This window comes from Elephas maximus, chromosome 6 (genome assembly GCF_024166365.1).
Source record: "Elephas maximus indicus isolate mEleMax1 chromosome 6, mEleMax1 primary haplotype, whole genome shotgun sequence".
In the NCBI taxonomy this organism is placed as follows: Eukaryota; Metazoa; Chordata; class Mammalia; order Proboscidea; family Elephantidae; genus Elephas; species Elephas maximus.
This window is the reverse complement of record NC_064824.1, coordinates 107,283,768-107,300,047: the sequence shown is the minus strand read 5'-3', so window position 1 is coordinate 107,300,047 and position 16,280 is coordinate 107,283,768. Positions and strand designations below refer to the sequence as shown.

Sequence of the window (16,280 nt, the reverse complement as noted above, 5' to 3'; positions counted from 1 at the left end):
TGGGATAAGTAGAGTGTTACAAATACTCGTGAATAATTTTTATATTGACAAAAGTCAAAACCACATTTCCAGAATCAAAAAATATTACAGTCTTCTAAATGTAGCACAATTGATACCTTATTTTTATTTTCACTGGAATGAGACATAATAATTACAACTTGATAGAGAAAGCCCTCTCACTTATAAACATGTGGTCCTTTGATTTCGCCTTTGAACGGGTTATAACATCTTACCGGTTCTCTCATTAATTAATGGGTTAAAGAATCTTTGACACGTGTTCATTTCATAGTTGTATGAGATTCATGATTTCACCTTTAATTTTAAAAAGTTGTTATAATTGTTATATTTATTTTCTGCTTCCCTCCTGCCCCAACTTGAATGTAAGGCCTACACAGGCAGGGATCATTGTTTTTGTTCTTTGATGTATTATAAGTATCCGTAACAGTACATGGCATGTAGAGACTCAATAAATATTTGTTGAATTAAATTGACTTGAATTGAATTCAAAATAAATTTAACTTAACCTCACTCAATCTGCCCTGTACTAGTAAAGGTCTTACACTATAATAAATAGCACAAAGTTGATTAAAAATAGTTTCATAGAAACTTGAATGTATCCCTCTAGACAATTTTTTTAAATTAAAGCTATTTAAATTAAAGCCTTCTGTTTCTTTCTCCTTGAATAAAGCCCAGCACTGCTTGTGGCAATAGTAAATGATATAAAGAAATTTTAGGGATATAATAACTTTTTTAATTCTAGATGACAAACTTAACAAGAAGCTGTTGTTCTAGGCACCGTTGAGTCACCCCTGACTCATAGCGACCCTACGTGCACCAGAACGAAACACTGCCTGGTCCTGTGCCAGCCTCATAATCATTGTTATGTTTGAGCCCATGGTTGCAGCCACTGTGTCAATCCATCTCATTGAGGGTCTTCCTCTTTTTCACTAACCCTCTACTTTACCAGGCATGATGTCCATCTCCAGGGACTAGTCCCTCCTGATAACATGTCCGAAGTACGTAAGATGTAGTCTCGCCATCCTCACTTCCAAGGACCACTCCGACTTTTTATTAATGAGCAAGTTAAGGATTAAAAAAGCTATTTCAAATAACTCCTGAAGGTAAAACATTTTCAATATCTATTTAATGACTAACCCACAGCTGTTGAGTCAATTCTGACACATAATCTTTTTAAATTGTAATACCTTCTCATTTCAAAAATTCAAACTACATAAATAGACATACATTGAGACACATCAATCCTACTGATATTCCTATATATAACTCCGTCCCTGTCCGTCACCTCATAGGCAACCTCTCTTACTACATTATTGTATACTTTTCCAGTGTTTCTTTATGCATATACGAATACAAATGTCATATTATTTTCCCCTATCTTAGAAAAAATGTAACATATACACTGTTCTGCAACTTGCTTTTTTCCCTTAACAGTGTATTTTGTATGTCTTTGCACATAAGTATCAAGAGACTTTAGTAGCATGCATTCTATACCACAGTTAATTCATCAGTTCCCTACACCAAAGTCTAATTCTGGTCAAGTCAATTCAAATCTGCCAAGTCAATGGATGTGGAGCCTGAATAACATGAAAATCTAAGACAGTTCCCAGCACTGTATACCGGCATCTATTTTTCACGTTATTTAGCCAGACAGGAAAGACAAAAGACAGTGTTACTGCAGCTGTGTAGAATGTGTATCACACTCTCCTAAAAAAGGTTTCCATTTTAAGGAAGATGGCATATATTGTGTGAATATAAATTGAACATTGATTCACGAGCTACAAATCTCTTGGATTCCATAAATTTTCTTTTAGGTTTTTGACATTTTGGTAATATCTTCACAATCTTCTTTCTTTGCCACGATGACATTTCATCATGGTGTCTCCTAGCACACTGGGACTCAGTTATACAATTGCAGCTCTAAAAAACACTTGTATGTGGGAGTAGGTCAAAACCAGTTATATCTAAAAATATGAAACACTTGACTTCAATGGTTTGCAACGTCGAAGTTTCAAATTAGCCCTTTAGTGTAAGAGAAGCAAGTAAGATTTTAGACTTTTTAAGAAAATGCTACTAATTCTTGTTTTCCATTAATTCTTCAATGCCGTGGCTCAAACTGTATTTGTGCAAATGGCCCCGAAACTACCCTATGTTCATATTTTTTTTAATAAATTTAAAAATAAATACAAGTATGAGTGTCAGTGAAAATGCAGGTCTGGAAGATGGAGCATGAGGCACAGAGGTCTAATAAGGAGCAGAACTTTCTGTAGCCAGGGCTGGCAAACTGAAGATGCATGCTCTCCTAGAGACTGAGGAAACTGTATTGACTAAAAACGGGATTGTCTCCACAACTCACAGTAGATTAGAGGAGTAGAGGAAGTCAGACAGAGCTGGCCTTGAGACCCAACCAGATGTTTCCTAGGAATGTTAGAGGATATCTTTCCTTGGTTCTTTCCATTGCAGGCCCCACCATCCCTGCTGGATGGTGAAACAATAGTATAGCAAGAAGTTATGGGTTTCTCTATTCATTAGCATCTCCATAACATAACTCCTTTGAAGCAGGCCGAGAAGAAGGTAATAAGGTATTTTTGTGTTTGTAAGTAAGTTTAATTACCCAAGCTACACTACTCGATTATCTTAGCCTCCTTTAGTAAAATAATACACTTGATAGAATTTTAGAGTTATGAGAGACTTACTTTGTATATTTGATAGAGTTTAGAATATCTTCTACAACTGGGTCTAATCTGCTTATTTCCACATGGTCGAGGTTCTAGCTTTGAAAGTCTAGATCAGAAAAAGTTGAGTCTCAAATGTAAGAGACATGAATAGGGATGCATCCATCCTTTAGAGATGCTCAAACTCTGCTCTCTCCATCTGAGTTTTGTGATATAAAACTACAGGTAGGTCAGATTTCCTCCAAGAAATCCCGCAAAAACTTTCTATCTATAGACAGGTTGAATTTTATGAGAAATTGAATCAGGTAATTTTGAAATAGTGCTATATAAGTAGTAATAGAGCTCTATCTTATATGCAAAATCAAGGATCAAGTGACATCCTCGCCTAATTATATATTGTAGAAGTCAAGATTTTATTGTGAGTAAACCCTTTGTCGTCAAATCAGAAGAAACTGAATACCACAGAGAAGTTGCTTCATCAAACTTAACTATTTTAAAGCAATATTTAGCATCTGTTATAATTTTCAATACACTAGGTGCCAAACGGAGTCTTGCCCTCAAAAACAATTAAAAAAAAAAAACTTGTCTTTCTTATTTTTTTAGTGAAAAAGACATGATTATTAAGGTTTCAAGAGTTAGTTTGTGATCTTCAAGGAAGAACACAATATAAATACGAGAACCAATTATCTAATTCAGTACAAAAAGCAGTCTGCATATATTTGGTTTCTTTCAGTGCTCAAGGCCAAGTTTGCTGTAAGGCTTTGAGCAAGTGACCTGATGTCTCTGGGCCTCATTTTACTCATCTCTAAAATCAGAAGATTGGTCCAGAAAATGCCATAGGACCTATCATGTCTATAATTCTGAATCTACATTATAAAGTCACACATCTCAGCATATAATTATGGTAGCATTGTTTAGCATCTCTTTACTGATTTCTCTCCCGGAAGTCAAGCAGCAGATACTGCAAGTTTTCTTTGAGATTTCCAATATCCATGTATAAATACAGCAGTAATGATAACAATGCAGAAAACATTAGCCGTCAATGGTTAACAGATCCAAATAGCATAAACGAATGAAGGCAAGTTAAGATGCAAAGCCAACAAGTTCTAGAACTGAGAGAAGCTGATGAATGGGGAGCTTTGGCTCAAGTAGTAGCAAGACTGCACCTAAAGATAGTAACTCTATAGAGTTCACATTTTCAGGAACAGTGACAGGTTCTTTGTAGAGTTCAGGTGCTCAGGTAAGCATTTTTTTTCAATAATTGTGACCTCAAACTTGGTCATAAGAAGCAGCAGTTCAAGAAACCAATGCATAGCATAAAAAATAACTTCTGAAGGTCTCACCTTGCCTGAGGCAAGAGAGAAAGAAGGGAACCGAATAATTGCCTACAGGAACCACAGCCTCATCTATCCTGAGACTAGAAGAACTAGATGGCACCTGGCTACCACTACTGACCCGTTCTGAACTAGATGGTGCCGAATAGAATGAGATAAAATTGTAGAACAAAACTCAACTTCTTAAAAAAAGGCCAGACTTACCGGACTGGTAGGGACTAAAGGAACCCCCAAGACTATCACCCTGAGATACCCTTTAAACTCTGAACTGAAACCACTCCTGGAGGTCACCTTTCAGCTAAGTAACAGGTTGGTTCATAAAATAACTATTATCACTCAAATTATTCCTTTTTAAAAAATCATCTATATGAGACCAAACAGTCAACATTTACCCTTAAGCAAAGATAAGAAGGAGGGGGACGGGGGGCAAGAAACCTAGATTAATGGAAATGAAACAACCAGAATGGAAAGAATGAGAATGTTGACACAATGTGGAAAATGTAAACAATGTCACTGAACAGTAGATATAGAAATTGTTAAATGGGTACCCAAGTTGCTATGTAAACTTTCACCCAAAACCCAATAAAATATTTTTAAAAATAATAACTTCTGCAGAAAATATCTAGCAACTCAAAAACAAGCAACTAGGCTCAAGTTAAATACTCTGAGGAGCTAACAAGAAGGAATTGCTATCATGAAATGTACACAATCTTATATTGTATACACAGTCTTAAATTTAGTATTTAATATTGAATTTTATTCTGTTAACATAAAAGACCACTCAGCATTACTAGATATCTAAGTTAAAACTGCCTCACTTTTCATCACCTTTTTATTTATCATGTTTGACCCTGAGAGCAAAGGGCACTTTCTCCTTTTCCTTTGGCTCATTATTACTAAAAAATAGAAATAACATAGAAAATGAGCATTTCAGTGTCCATTCATCATGTAGCCCCTAAAGAGAAACACACACAATTGGAGGACTCTGTCTGAAGTCCTTCCGAGCCAATTAAAAGCCTTTACCAGGCAGCCTGCAGTTGACTGCGGAGGTGTGTAGAACGGGCAGAGGTAAACAGTGACTTAACAATCTGTTAGACATTTATAATGGACACTAGGAGACAGGCTGTGGAGATTTTTTTTTCCATTTATATATAACTTATTGGATCTTAAAAATTATTGATTTCTTGATCAAGTCGTACTCACACTGAAGGTAATAATACTAATTGTTTGCCTAGAGTTGGAATTATTAAGCCCTTTCATAAATGAGTGCTCACCTGACTCTCAAAACTACCCCTTAGTCATGGCCTTAGTCGTGGCCAAGAATTTATTCTCATTTTACAGATGGGAAGACTGAGGCTGAGAGGATCTGCCACAGCTAATGGATGGAAGAGTAACCACATCACCTAATAACTCACTATGTGCAGTAACTTAGACTTTATCATTGCTCAATAGATGCTTAGCAGATGGGTAAAATGGCCAAACTGATCCACAAGAATTGATCATAAGCATTGGAGCATTCTCTATGGTGATTTCACGCATGCCCATATGGAATTCACAGTATTTTTGAAAAAAATGAAATATTTACACACGCATTTCAAAAGAAATACTATGGTATATAAAAAAGGGCTAATTATGTAATACATATACTAAATGCTATAGGAGTTTGATAAGAACGATTTTATGCAATGGAGTAGTAGGTTTGTTGTTGTTGACGTTGTTAGGTACCGTCAAGTCGATTGAGGCTCCTAGTGACTCCGTATGACAGAGTAGAACTGCCCCATAGGGTTTCCTAAGCTTTAACCTTTCTGGGAGTAGATCAGCAGGTCTTTTCTCCCTCGGAGACACTGGTTAGGTTCAAACTGCCAACCTTTTGGTTAGCAGCCTAGTACTTAGAGCACTTATAGTTATGGTTTTCCTTCCTGAACACCATGAAATACAGATAGATTTAATTTTATTACAAGAATGAGAAAAGTATGCTGGTAGACAACACTATGTCTGCAGGCTATACAAATGGGCTCATAACTCAACAAAAAAATGTGAACCGTTAAAAAGTAATGTTTAGGCAATGTAGAGTTTTCATTTATGGGAATGGAAAATTTGGCAACGGATATTGGTGCTGGTTGCACAAAATGATTGATAAAATTGGTTTTATTGAATTGCACATGTGAAAATGTTGAATTTGGCAGATGTTGTGTTCTTTATATATTTACAACAATAAAAATTTTTAAAAAGATATGTTTCCAGAGATGTTTACACTCTAAATTGTTCCTGAAATAAATAAATCTTGAATTAAAAAAAAAAAAAGTTTTAGGTGATAAGCTATTTCTGATTTAGAGAGAAGAAAGAACTAGAACCAAGTGGTAGAAGGTCAAAGGTAGATGTAGCAAAGCAGATTTTAGCTCGACACAGGAACAACCACCCAGTGTACAAATCACACACCACGCCCTTAAATTACCAGGTGTGTTAAAGCCACTGAAGACTGTGCAGCTGTCAGTGGTAACCGTTCAGGGAGCCCTTCTACAACTCTCCTTCGTAAAAATAGGTAATAAAAATGCCACTCATCTCAATAGAACATCGAGTCTATCCGTGAGTATTTACTGAGTGCCTGTGTGGTATTTGAGCTTGGCCTCTGGAGCCTGATTATCTCGGATCAAATTTCTTCCCTCTACTTTCTGACAGTACGATCTTAGGCACAACTTCTCAGGCCTCAGTCTCATAGGGTTGATATGAGGTTCAATTAATGTTTTCAAAGCTGTTAGAACAGTACCTAGCACGTGGTCAGCACTCAAGAATGACAGCTACTGTTTTCATTATTACTTTCCTCCAATTTGTTTTCTATGTGCTGGCAATGATCTTTATAAATGCAAGTTTGCTCTCAATATCACATCACTGAAACCATTCCAGCGGCTTCTTTTTTCTTCTAGGTTAAGGACCAAACATCCTAACGTGGCCTATTTCAAGGGTTTGTATTCTGGCCCCCACTACCTTCTCCAATTTCATTTTTAAGCTCTAACTTTAGCAGAGGCAAGGGCTTCATCAATGAGACAGGGAAAAAAATCACAATATAGGATGAGTCCTGATTTTTCATGTGATAGCAATAAATAAAAATGTTTTTTAATCAGTCATTACTTCTAAGTATAAATCAATGAAACAAAAGAATAATAGCTGCTAATGAGTATTGAGCACTTACTAAAAAATTTAAGTTGTCAACAATTTCATTTACTTGGATCAACAATCAATGGCCATGGAAGCAGTTGTCAATAAGTTCAACGATGTATTACATTGGAAAAATCTGCTGCAAAAGACCTCTTTGAAGTTTTAAAAACCAAAGATGTCACTTTGATGACTGTCTTAGTTGTCTAGTGCTGTTACAACAGAAATACCACAAGTAGGTGGCTTTACCAAAGAGAAATTTATTCTCTCACAGGCTAGGAGACTAGAAGTCCGGATTCAGGGTGCCAGCTCCAGGGGAAGGCTTTCTTTCTCTGTTGGCTCTGAAGGAAGGTCCTTGTTATAAATCCTCCCCTGCTCTAGGAGCTTCTCAGCACAGAGACCCCAGGTCCAAAGGATGCACACTTCTTCTTTCTTGGTGGTAATGAGGTCTCTCTGTCTCTCTGCTCTCTTCTCTCTTTTATATCTCAAAAGAGATTGATTTAAGACACAACCTAATCTTGTAATTGAGTCCTGCTTCATTAACATAACTGCCTCTAATCCCACCTTATTAACATCATAGAGGTAGGATTTACAACACTTAGGGAAATTACATCAGATAACAAAATGGTGGACAATCACACAATACTGGGAATCATGGCCTAGCCAAGTTGACAGATATTTTGGGGGGACACAATTCAATCCATGACAATGACTAAGATGCACCTAATCCAAGTCAATATCTTTTCGATTGCCTCACATGCTGGACAATGAAAAAGGAAGACAGAAGAAGAATTGATGCATTCGAATAGAATATTGACTATACCATGGTCTGCCGAAAGAATAAACAAATCCATCTTAGAAGAAATACAACCAGGATACTCCTCAGAAGTGAGGATGATGAGACTTCAACTTGCTTACATTGGACACATCATCAGGAAAGATCAGCTGCTAGAAAAGGACATCATGTTTGGTAAAGTAGATGGTCAGTAATAACACAGGAAATCGTCAATGACATGGATTGACACAGTAGCCAAAACAATGGACTCACACATGCCATGAAGATCACGAAAGTGGTGCGAGTCCAGGCAACGTTTTGTTCTGTTATACATAAGGTCGCCATGAGTTGGCAACAACCACTAATACCATCTCTAGCACCAGTGTATTCCAACCCCTATATCAAGTGCTTTACATACACTAGTTCATTTAATTTTTACAACAAGCCTATGAAGAGAGGTATTGATTTTATCTGCATTTGATAGACCAGGAAACTGAGGTTCACATAACAAATCTGCTGTCACAGGACCAAGAAGTGGCAGAACCACCCTGATAGAAGTTTGACCCCAAGCCCCTCCACATTATGTGACCATTTAGACCCTTCTGTCTGCCAGACGAGTCCCTAACACGCTCGCTGCTAATGGAAAAATTGGAGGTTCAAGTTCACCCAGAGGCACCTAGGAAGAAAGGCCTGATGATCTGTCTAAATCTAAAGAAAGGATTTTTTATCACCACCCAGTGTTGTTACCTGTACTCTTAAGTGCTACATTGAATTAACTTTAGACTACCTGGAGGAAATTCTGGTAGGATAGTGGTTAGGAGCTATGGCTGCTAACCAAAAAGTCAGCAGTTCAAATCCACCAGGTCCTCCATTAAAGCTGTAGAGGGCAGTTCTACTCTGTCCAATGGGCCACTATGGGGCTACCTGGAAGATCCTAATGATTCAGTAAGAAAAACAATGGATTCCACTTCTAATATGCGTTTGTTTCATCATCTGAAATTATTTAGTTCTTTATGGAAGACAAGAAAACAAATAGACTAGATGAAATTCATAGTTTGTATTAAGTATAGATAAGTAGTTAATTAAGTAGCACATGTGTGTCAAACATAGATACATAGTGATATGGCAACTTGATATTAAATTCATGATATACTAAACGTACAAGAGGCAAAAATATTTAAAGCACTCAATATTCTTGAGGTCTTAATTCAGCCACAAATTGGTGACACTCATTCCCACACGTCCTTTGTTCAAGAAACAGGAATAAAACCCAGAGCTCCTCAACAGGCTAAATGGGAAGTTATAGCAGTGGCCAGGTGTACTTGGCCCTGCATCCCTCTGATTGAGCAAGTGGGTGTCATTGGCCCAGGGCACCTTCTGTCTGTGGGCTCCCTTACTTGAATCCAACTCTGGCCTTTGTAGCCACACCATCACTGTGGGGCAGGCTGATGTGGCAGAGAGAGAAAGTCAGGACATGTAAATACTGCACGCAACAAGACTTGGGTAGTGTAGTCCTTCCACCTGCTTGTACCCTGTCCTAAATGTGTTAACTTACCCATATCTTTCCCCTTGCTTCTCACGATGTGTTTTAAATTGGTTTCCTAAACTATGGGGTTCAAGCATCTTATTCTGGTCAATGAATCTTTCTGTTCTACGGCCTCTGGGATAGCTTGCTGGTGATATATTGGGGGCTACCATTGCATCAAGGTAATTTCCCACATGACATCCCTAAAGGGCAATTAAGGACAGTAAAAAGTGTTAATTCCAAACAGGAGAGTCTGAGTCTGGAGAAAATCTGAAGCTCTTTCTCCACCTCTTCTCTTTCACTCACCTTGCATCAGCTAGAGTTGCTCGTGCCACAGCCCAGGCTGCAACAAATGCTGCTGGAAATCCTGTGATCAGAAAAGGATGCAGAGACATTATTTCTATGACAATTAAGTGTTTTTTTGTTTTTTTCTCATACTAAATACATATATAAGAATATACTATTAAAAGTTGAGAGAGATAAACAGATGTGAGAAATGTTGATTTGTGAACAAGAAAAGTCCATTTCATCTCCATCTAGTCCATCTGTGAAATGGGCTGAGAACATTGATGTTATTTGTTCCCAAAAGTCTGAAGATGATGGTTGGCCCAATTTTCATCAAAGGATGAGGAGGAGACTGAAGTTCCTGGGGCCAAAATAGGCAGTGGCTGGTGTATCCGAGTCTCTTACCACATTGACCACTACCCACTCTCAAGGGGTGAGGCACTGAGAGGAAGGAGTTGCAGGGAGGTTGTTCTTTCAAAACACTAGAACTTTTTATTCCTAAAAACTGAAGGCATAAAGAAGCTATCATTTCAAGTTATAAAATCAGGAAGTTTTGATAAGTTTAGCCTCTTCCTTTTTTTTTTTTTTTTTGGTTCATTTGACTTAAGACAGAAGTATTTGCATGCATTAATAGCTTAACCAAGGGGGATTGCTGTATTAGTTTGATGATTTGAGCATGAGATATTTGTTCTTCATACATGTTAAACATCTGCTGGGCTTGCAGTGTCAAATACTGACTTCTCATGAGTCCTTCTTCCCCAAGAAAAGGTGACCGACCATTCAGTTCATACTATAGTTGATCAGCCTCTGACACCACAAAGAATCATAAGCCATAACTTTTATGAACACTGCAATAAAAGACTAAGGGATTTCATGGATGACTTTTCATTATGCGGCTTTTATGACACAGGTTTAAATAAAGTATACGGAAACCATGACAAAAGCAACACAGAAGCCAGCGAACACCGTACAAAGGGAGAAAATTGCTTCAGTCTAACTTAGCACATTTTTTCTTAAACATCATATTAAATGCTTCATCTTTATTAAAAAAAAATGCATTTGTGATTTTTCACATAGTCTTTCTTAGCAATAAAGTGAACAAAGAAATAGGCTGAGATGAAGGAAAAAAATGCAGAAAAATGAAAATAAGGCAGTACCCCCATAATAGAAATTTTCTTTGGTTCCCTGAAACTTACATTCTGGTTAAAAAAAAAAAAACGGTTGCAGTAGAGTGAATTATGACTCATAGCAACCCTATAGAACATAGTAGAACTGCCCCTAGGGTTTCCAGGGAGCACCTGGTGGATTCAAACTGCCAACCTTTCAGTTAGCAGCTGTAGCTCTTAACCACTATGCCTATATTCTGGTAGGGGAGGCAAAATTAATAAAAAACAGCTTTAGTTATCAATGAGTACTGTGAAGACAACAAAAAAATGATACTGTATAATAGGGGTGACACAGCTCTTCCTGATAGAATGGCTAGAAAAGGCACAAAATAGATCCCTTGCTGTGTTGGCAGTCTTTAAAATGTGTTTGTTCTATCTTTGATCAAAACATTCATGCTTTTCCAGTTGCAGATCTTAATCTTCTGTTTCATTTACAATCTCCTAAGCAGGACGTCTCCTGAATGACATTCTACACAGTGTTGATTAATGTTGCCGGAGTTGGCATTATATTTTAGATAACAATTACAGCAAACATACCAAGCATCATGTCTCAATGAAAACTGCTATTCTCATCCTCTTAGAAGACCTTCATTCAGACTAACATAGAGGCAACCCTCTAGGAGTAAAGAATAGAAAACAAGCTTTGGTACTTTTTAAGGATTTTTGATTGCCAATGTTGGTATCACATTATCAGGTACTTTAGAACACATAGATACAGAAAAAAAAAATGTTTGAAAGCAAGTAAATATAAATGTTACTCAATATATGTGTTTACCTTGAAACTTGAGTTGCTTACACAAGGTATGTAAATGTAAGATAGTGACTCTGAAAGGGAGGCGATCTCTGGCCTAAGAAGAAGTAGACAGGCTCTGGTGTGGCTCCATCACCAACTAGTGTTGTGATATCAGGACTCAGATTACTATCCTTTAAAATGAAGGTCTGGATTAAAAGTAGTCAAAAAATTATAGCAATTAAACCTTTTAATTGAATAGAAACTTAGCAAGAAGCCCACTGGATAAAACTGATAAAAGCAGAGCTGCTTTGGAGAAGGCAAAAAGGGGAATAGGGTCTCCGCCTGATGATCTATGTAGTTTCACCTTGTTTTAGACACTGTGGAGGCTTCATAGAATCCTACCTCAGCCTTACCATCTTCTTGTCATGCCATTATAATATTATAAAGTCATAGCTTGATCATAAAGGGTAGAGTTAGTCCAAACAATTAGAGACCTGTCATGACATGGGGAGTCCTAGGTCTGCTCCAGACATACAATGTCTTACTAACTAGAGAACTTGACTTCTCAGCAGTCCACTTGACTGTTCGGACATGAAGCTCAGTGCTTCAGTTCCCTCCCTACTCTTCGCAAGATGCTGGATTTCAGTAACCACTACCTGCTAGAACACCCTCTCTATGACTTTGGCAGAACTGTTCTTCTCATAGGACATTAAGCCAATACTCAACGAGCATATCTCATTCTCTGTAAAAAAAAAAAAAATTGCAGGGCCTTTGAAAGGCTTCCATCGTTACAAAGGTAAACCTTTATTTATGAAACTTTAAAAGAGCAAAAAAAAAAAAAAAGAGTTACCACCTCTTAAAATGGAATTACTATAAGTAATGAAAGAATATTTTTTAAATATCTAATTCATAGTTTCAAAAAATGCTCTAGAAGAATAGAGTAAGCTATTATTAAAAAAAAAAAAAAGCTTGAAACATAGAAGAGCTATAATGGAAAAGAAAATATGTTTTCTAAATTAAATACCTCCAGTAGGCAAAAACCAGAAAATCAAATTGGTGGAAATGAGGAGGAGGAAGAGGAAGACTTAGGAAAAAGTAAATAATGGCTGGGAAGGATAGCAATGAATTTTGATAAACCTACATAATTTTTACAAATTGAATCTAAAGTCAACTATAATTTATTTTCTTTTAAAGATGTAGTAACCTAAATAATTTTAAAGGATTGGAGTAAAACCCCAAATTACATTTCAGACATCTGGGAATGTGATAGGCATAGAGAAACCAAGTTTCTTATATTTCATAGAGTCAAAATATTGATCTTTCACTGACTTTAATGGTTAAACATATTTTTAACTTTAAGGTAATTATGAGTAGAAATAATAAAAAAACAGCAGCATGAAAAAAATCACAGAGGAAGGAGAAAATATTTCTTACAGTTTTTAAATTTTGCTTGAAACAATGAAAATCTTTGTGTTGGGGTGTTATAGTGACTATCACAAATAATTTTACAAAGAACAAATTTTCTGAATTAAAATTTTTGAATATAGTGCCTATGATCAGAACAGAAAAACAGACAAATTAACCAGAAAGATTAGATTGCATGCTTCTTGTTCAGGGGGACTTTGACTAAACCCTATCTCTATATTTCAATTATATTTACTGCCATATGGACGATCAAAAATGTTTGCTGAATTGAGACTGTTTTATAACATAACAAAACTGGAAGTAGAGTACCTTTTCCTCATTAATTTCAGAGATTACAGTATATGAAAATATTCTAATTTAAAGCTTAGCAACAGGAACATGACTACATAATACTGCCAGGATAGGTGTTTTTAAATGATAATATATAATACCAACGTCTCATCTGACATTAACAATTAGGGATGGCTGGCTGCTAATACAGATGTAAATTACCACTTTAAATAAAGGTAAAGAAACGAGACTGCATCTTTTAAATAAAAAAAAAAAAGTGAAAGGACAGAATGAAACCAAAAATAAAGTGCCTTATTTCTGGGACAACCGAGGCAGAGATAGGGAAACTTAAGAATGTGGTTGGTTGAAAAAAAACATCGTCATTATTAATATTTGCTGTCACGCCTCCAAACATCTTGTTTTATAATAAAAGTATATAAAAAGTTATTTTAAATATTTTTCTTCAATTTAGTAAAGGTCAGATAGGGAAGCTATTCCTCGTTAGATAGTGATTTCCTTCCTTTCCAATTTTTTAAGAATCAGAGAAATCAACTTAAATAAAGTAGCTCTACCCATTACCACAATGTGAGTAACAGAGTTTTGAGTATTTACCTAACCGGATATTGTTTAGAGTTATAACGATTGGGTGCAAGTGAGTAACAAATCAAACAGAGGAATCCAAGCAAGTTGTCTTCTTTAATGAAGCCAATAAATCACATTATTGGAAGAAAGTATGAAACTGGATTCAGTATGAATTACTCCAATAAAGGATCCTGCAAAGAAGCTACAATGTTTGGCCATTATTTTTCTTATGGAAGTTTGGAAAAATGAGTCCGAAATAAAAGTAATGTTTTTTAATTATATAGCAAAACAGAACTATTATGGCTGACTCTCAGCGCTGAGATAAGAGAAAAACAACATCTACTAATGAAATATATTTGGATATTTACTTCATTAGACAGTAGCTGTGTTTTAGGAGCAGCTTAAAATAAGAGCACTATGATACCTTGTAATATATACTCCTAGACTAGAACATTTACATTAAAAAAAAAGTTGCAGAAAGAAAGAAATTGTCAGAAGACAGACCAATCATACAATCATGACTTCATGAAGACTGGTTATCACTGTTTTGAATTGTGCCTATTTAAGTGACCATAAGATTGCATGTACTATCTTTTCAGTGAACTTCCATAAAAATCCTACTTGCTTTCATGCATGTTCTTAAACTATACTATGAAATGAAGATGCTTATCTCTCATAGTTGCCATTCCTATGCCAATATCTTTGTGGACAAATTAATAAAAATGTAAAGGAAGGGAGGAAACTCAATCTTGAATAGAAGCTCATGGAAAGAAACTTGACTACTTCTAAATCTTTTTTTTTCCATAGAAAGATTTAAAAACTAGTTTCCTGGATTTCAGTGGAACAAACCATTGATTTTGAGGAAGGATAGACTGAGACCAGCACAAATAAAGGGCTCGTTGTGCAGTGGTTAAGAGCTCAGCTGCTGACCAAAGGGTCGGCAGCTGGAATCTACCAGCTGCTCCTTGGAAACGCCATGAGGCAGTTCTACTCTGTCCTATAGGGTCGCTATGAATTGGAATGAACTCGACGGCAATAGGTTTTTTTGTTTTTTGCTTTTTTTTTTTTTTTTTTTTTAAGGGGAGGCCTGAACCAGTTAGCTATCAGGCCAATAAACAACTAGAGGAAAAATAATTTATTATTACAGGTGTGACCGATGATATAAAAATTCAAATAAAATATAACTCAAATGTCTATAATTGTTATTGAACTTTCTATCAACACTTTACTAACTTCTAGTAATTACATGGGTACACAGATAAAATTTTGAATGAAGGCAAACTACCAGAAACTGTCAAGAAAATTTTCCAAGTGTCCTAAAAAATAAGACACATTTATTTAATTGACTGTATAAAATGTATATATTCAATTTTGTTTTCTGTTTTATAAAATGTATGTATTCAGTTCTCCCATAAAAAATATGGGAGAGCCTTAAAAACAGGTATGCTGCCTTCAGAAATACACCTTTATTCACGACAATTTTTTCATCATAATAAATGAAGTATTACAACAAACTGACCCTTTTTGTCTAAATGTTAACTAGCAGAAAATTCAATATTTCTTACCTTCACATTTTCAAATATTAAAACAATATTAAAACAGGCAAAGCACCATTCTTATTTTGGAGGGAAAAAAACTTAAAATTTAGTCATGAGCCATTTAGTGAATTTTTGCTTTCCTATGATGGAATACCTAATAATTTGAATATTAAAAAGCCATTGGGATTTGCCATTGTTAATCTCCCAATTCTTCTTGATTTTAACCACATGTGAGTTTAATTCCTCTTAAATTTCAACGCACACTCATGTGGAGTTCGTGCCTAGTCCAGTCATCCCTCCAGGATTGCTAAGCCATTTTTGGAATGTGAGCTCAGTATCTTATTTTTTTTTTTTTAATTACTTATGCCAAAAGTAATTTGACTGATTTCTTTCCAAAAGACATGTTAAGTCCAAATAATTACTTTTTAATTTGTATTTGTTAAATGCAGTCAAGATGGGCCTATAAATCCTTTCTGGCTTTCTTCATGTATAATCTAGAAATACAAATCGAAGATATGTCATTATAGCTTAGGAATTCCAAAATCAAATTTCTAGGATAAAATTACTGATAAATCAAGACATTTATTTAAGACATGAACAAAATAGTAACAATGTATTTTTTAAATTACCTCCAAAGAATTCTTCCAAGAATTCAGTGTAAAAACAATAATCATGAATTAAACTTTAAATTTTTGTTACCTCTGGGAAGATTACAGACTTGATCTTAAAAATTCTCTTCCAAGAATAGAACCATGAAACAGAAAGAAGGAAGGATAAAGATATGATGGGGAGGGACTACTT

At 35.8% G+C, this 16,280-nt stretch overlaps 1 protein-coding gene across 1 annotated transcript in view; it reads right to left on the bottom strand.

Moving 5' to 3' along the window:
* PTH2R (parathyroid hormone 2 receptor) overlaps positions 1-16,280 on the bottom strand; it is a 123,852-nt gene that overhangs the window by 22,553 nt on the left and 85,019 nt on the right. The window contains exon 10 of the mRNA XM_049888021.1: positions 9,787-9,847. Within this exon, the coding sequence (XP_049743978.1) occupies positions 9,787-9,847 (61 nt within the window). The remainder of the gene's footprint in view (positions 1-9,786; positions 9,848-16,280) is intronic.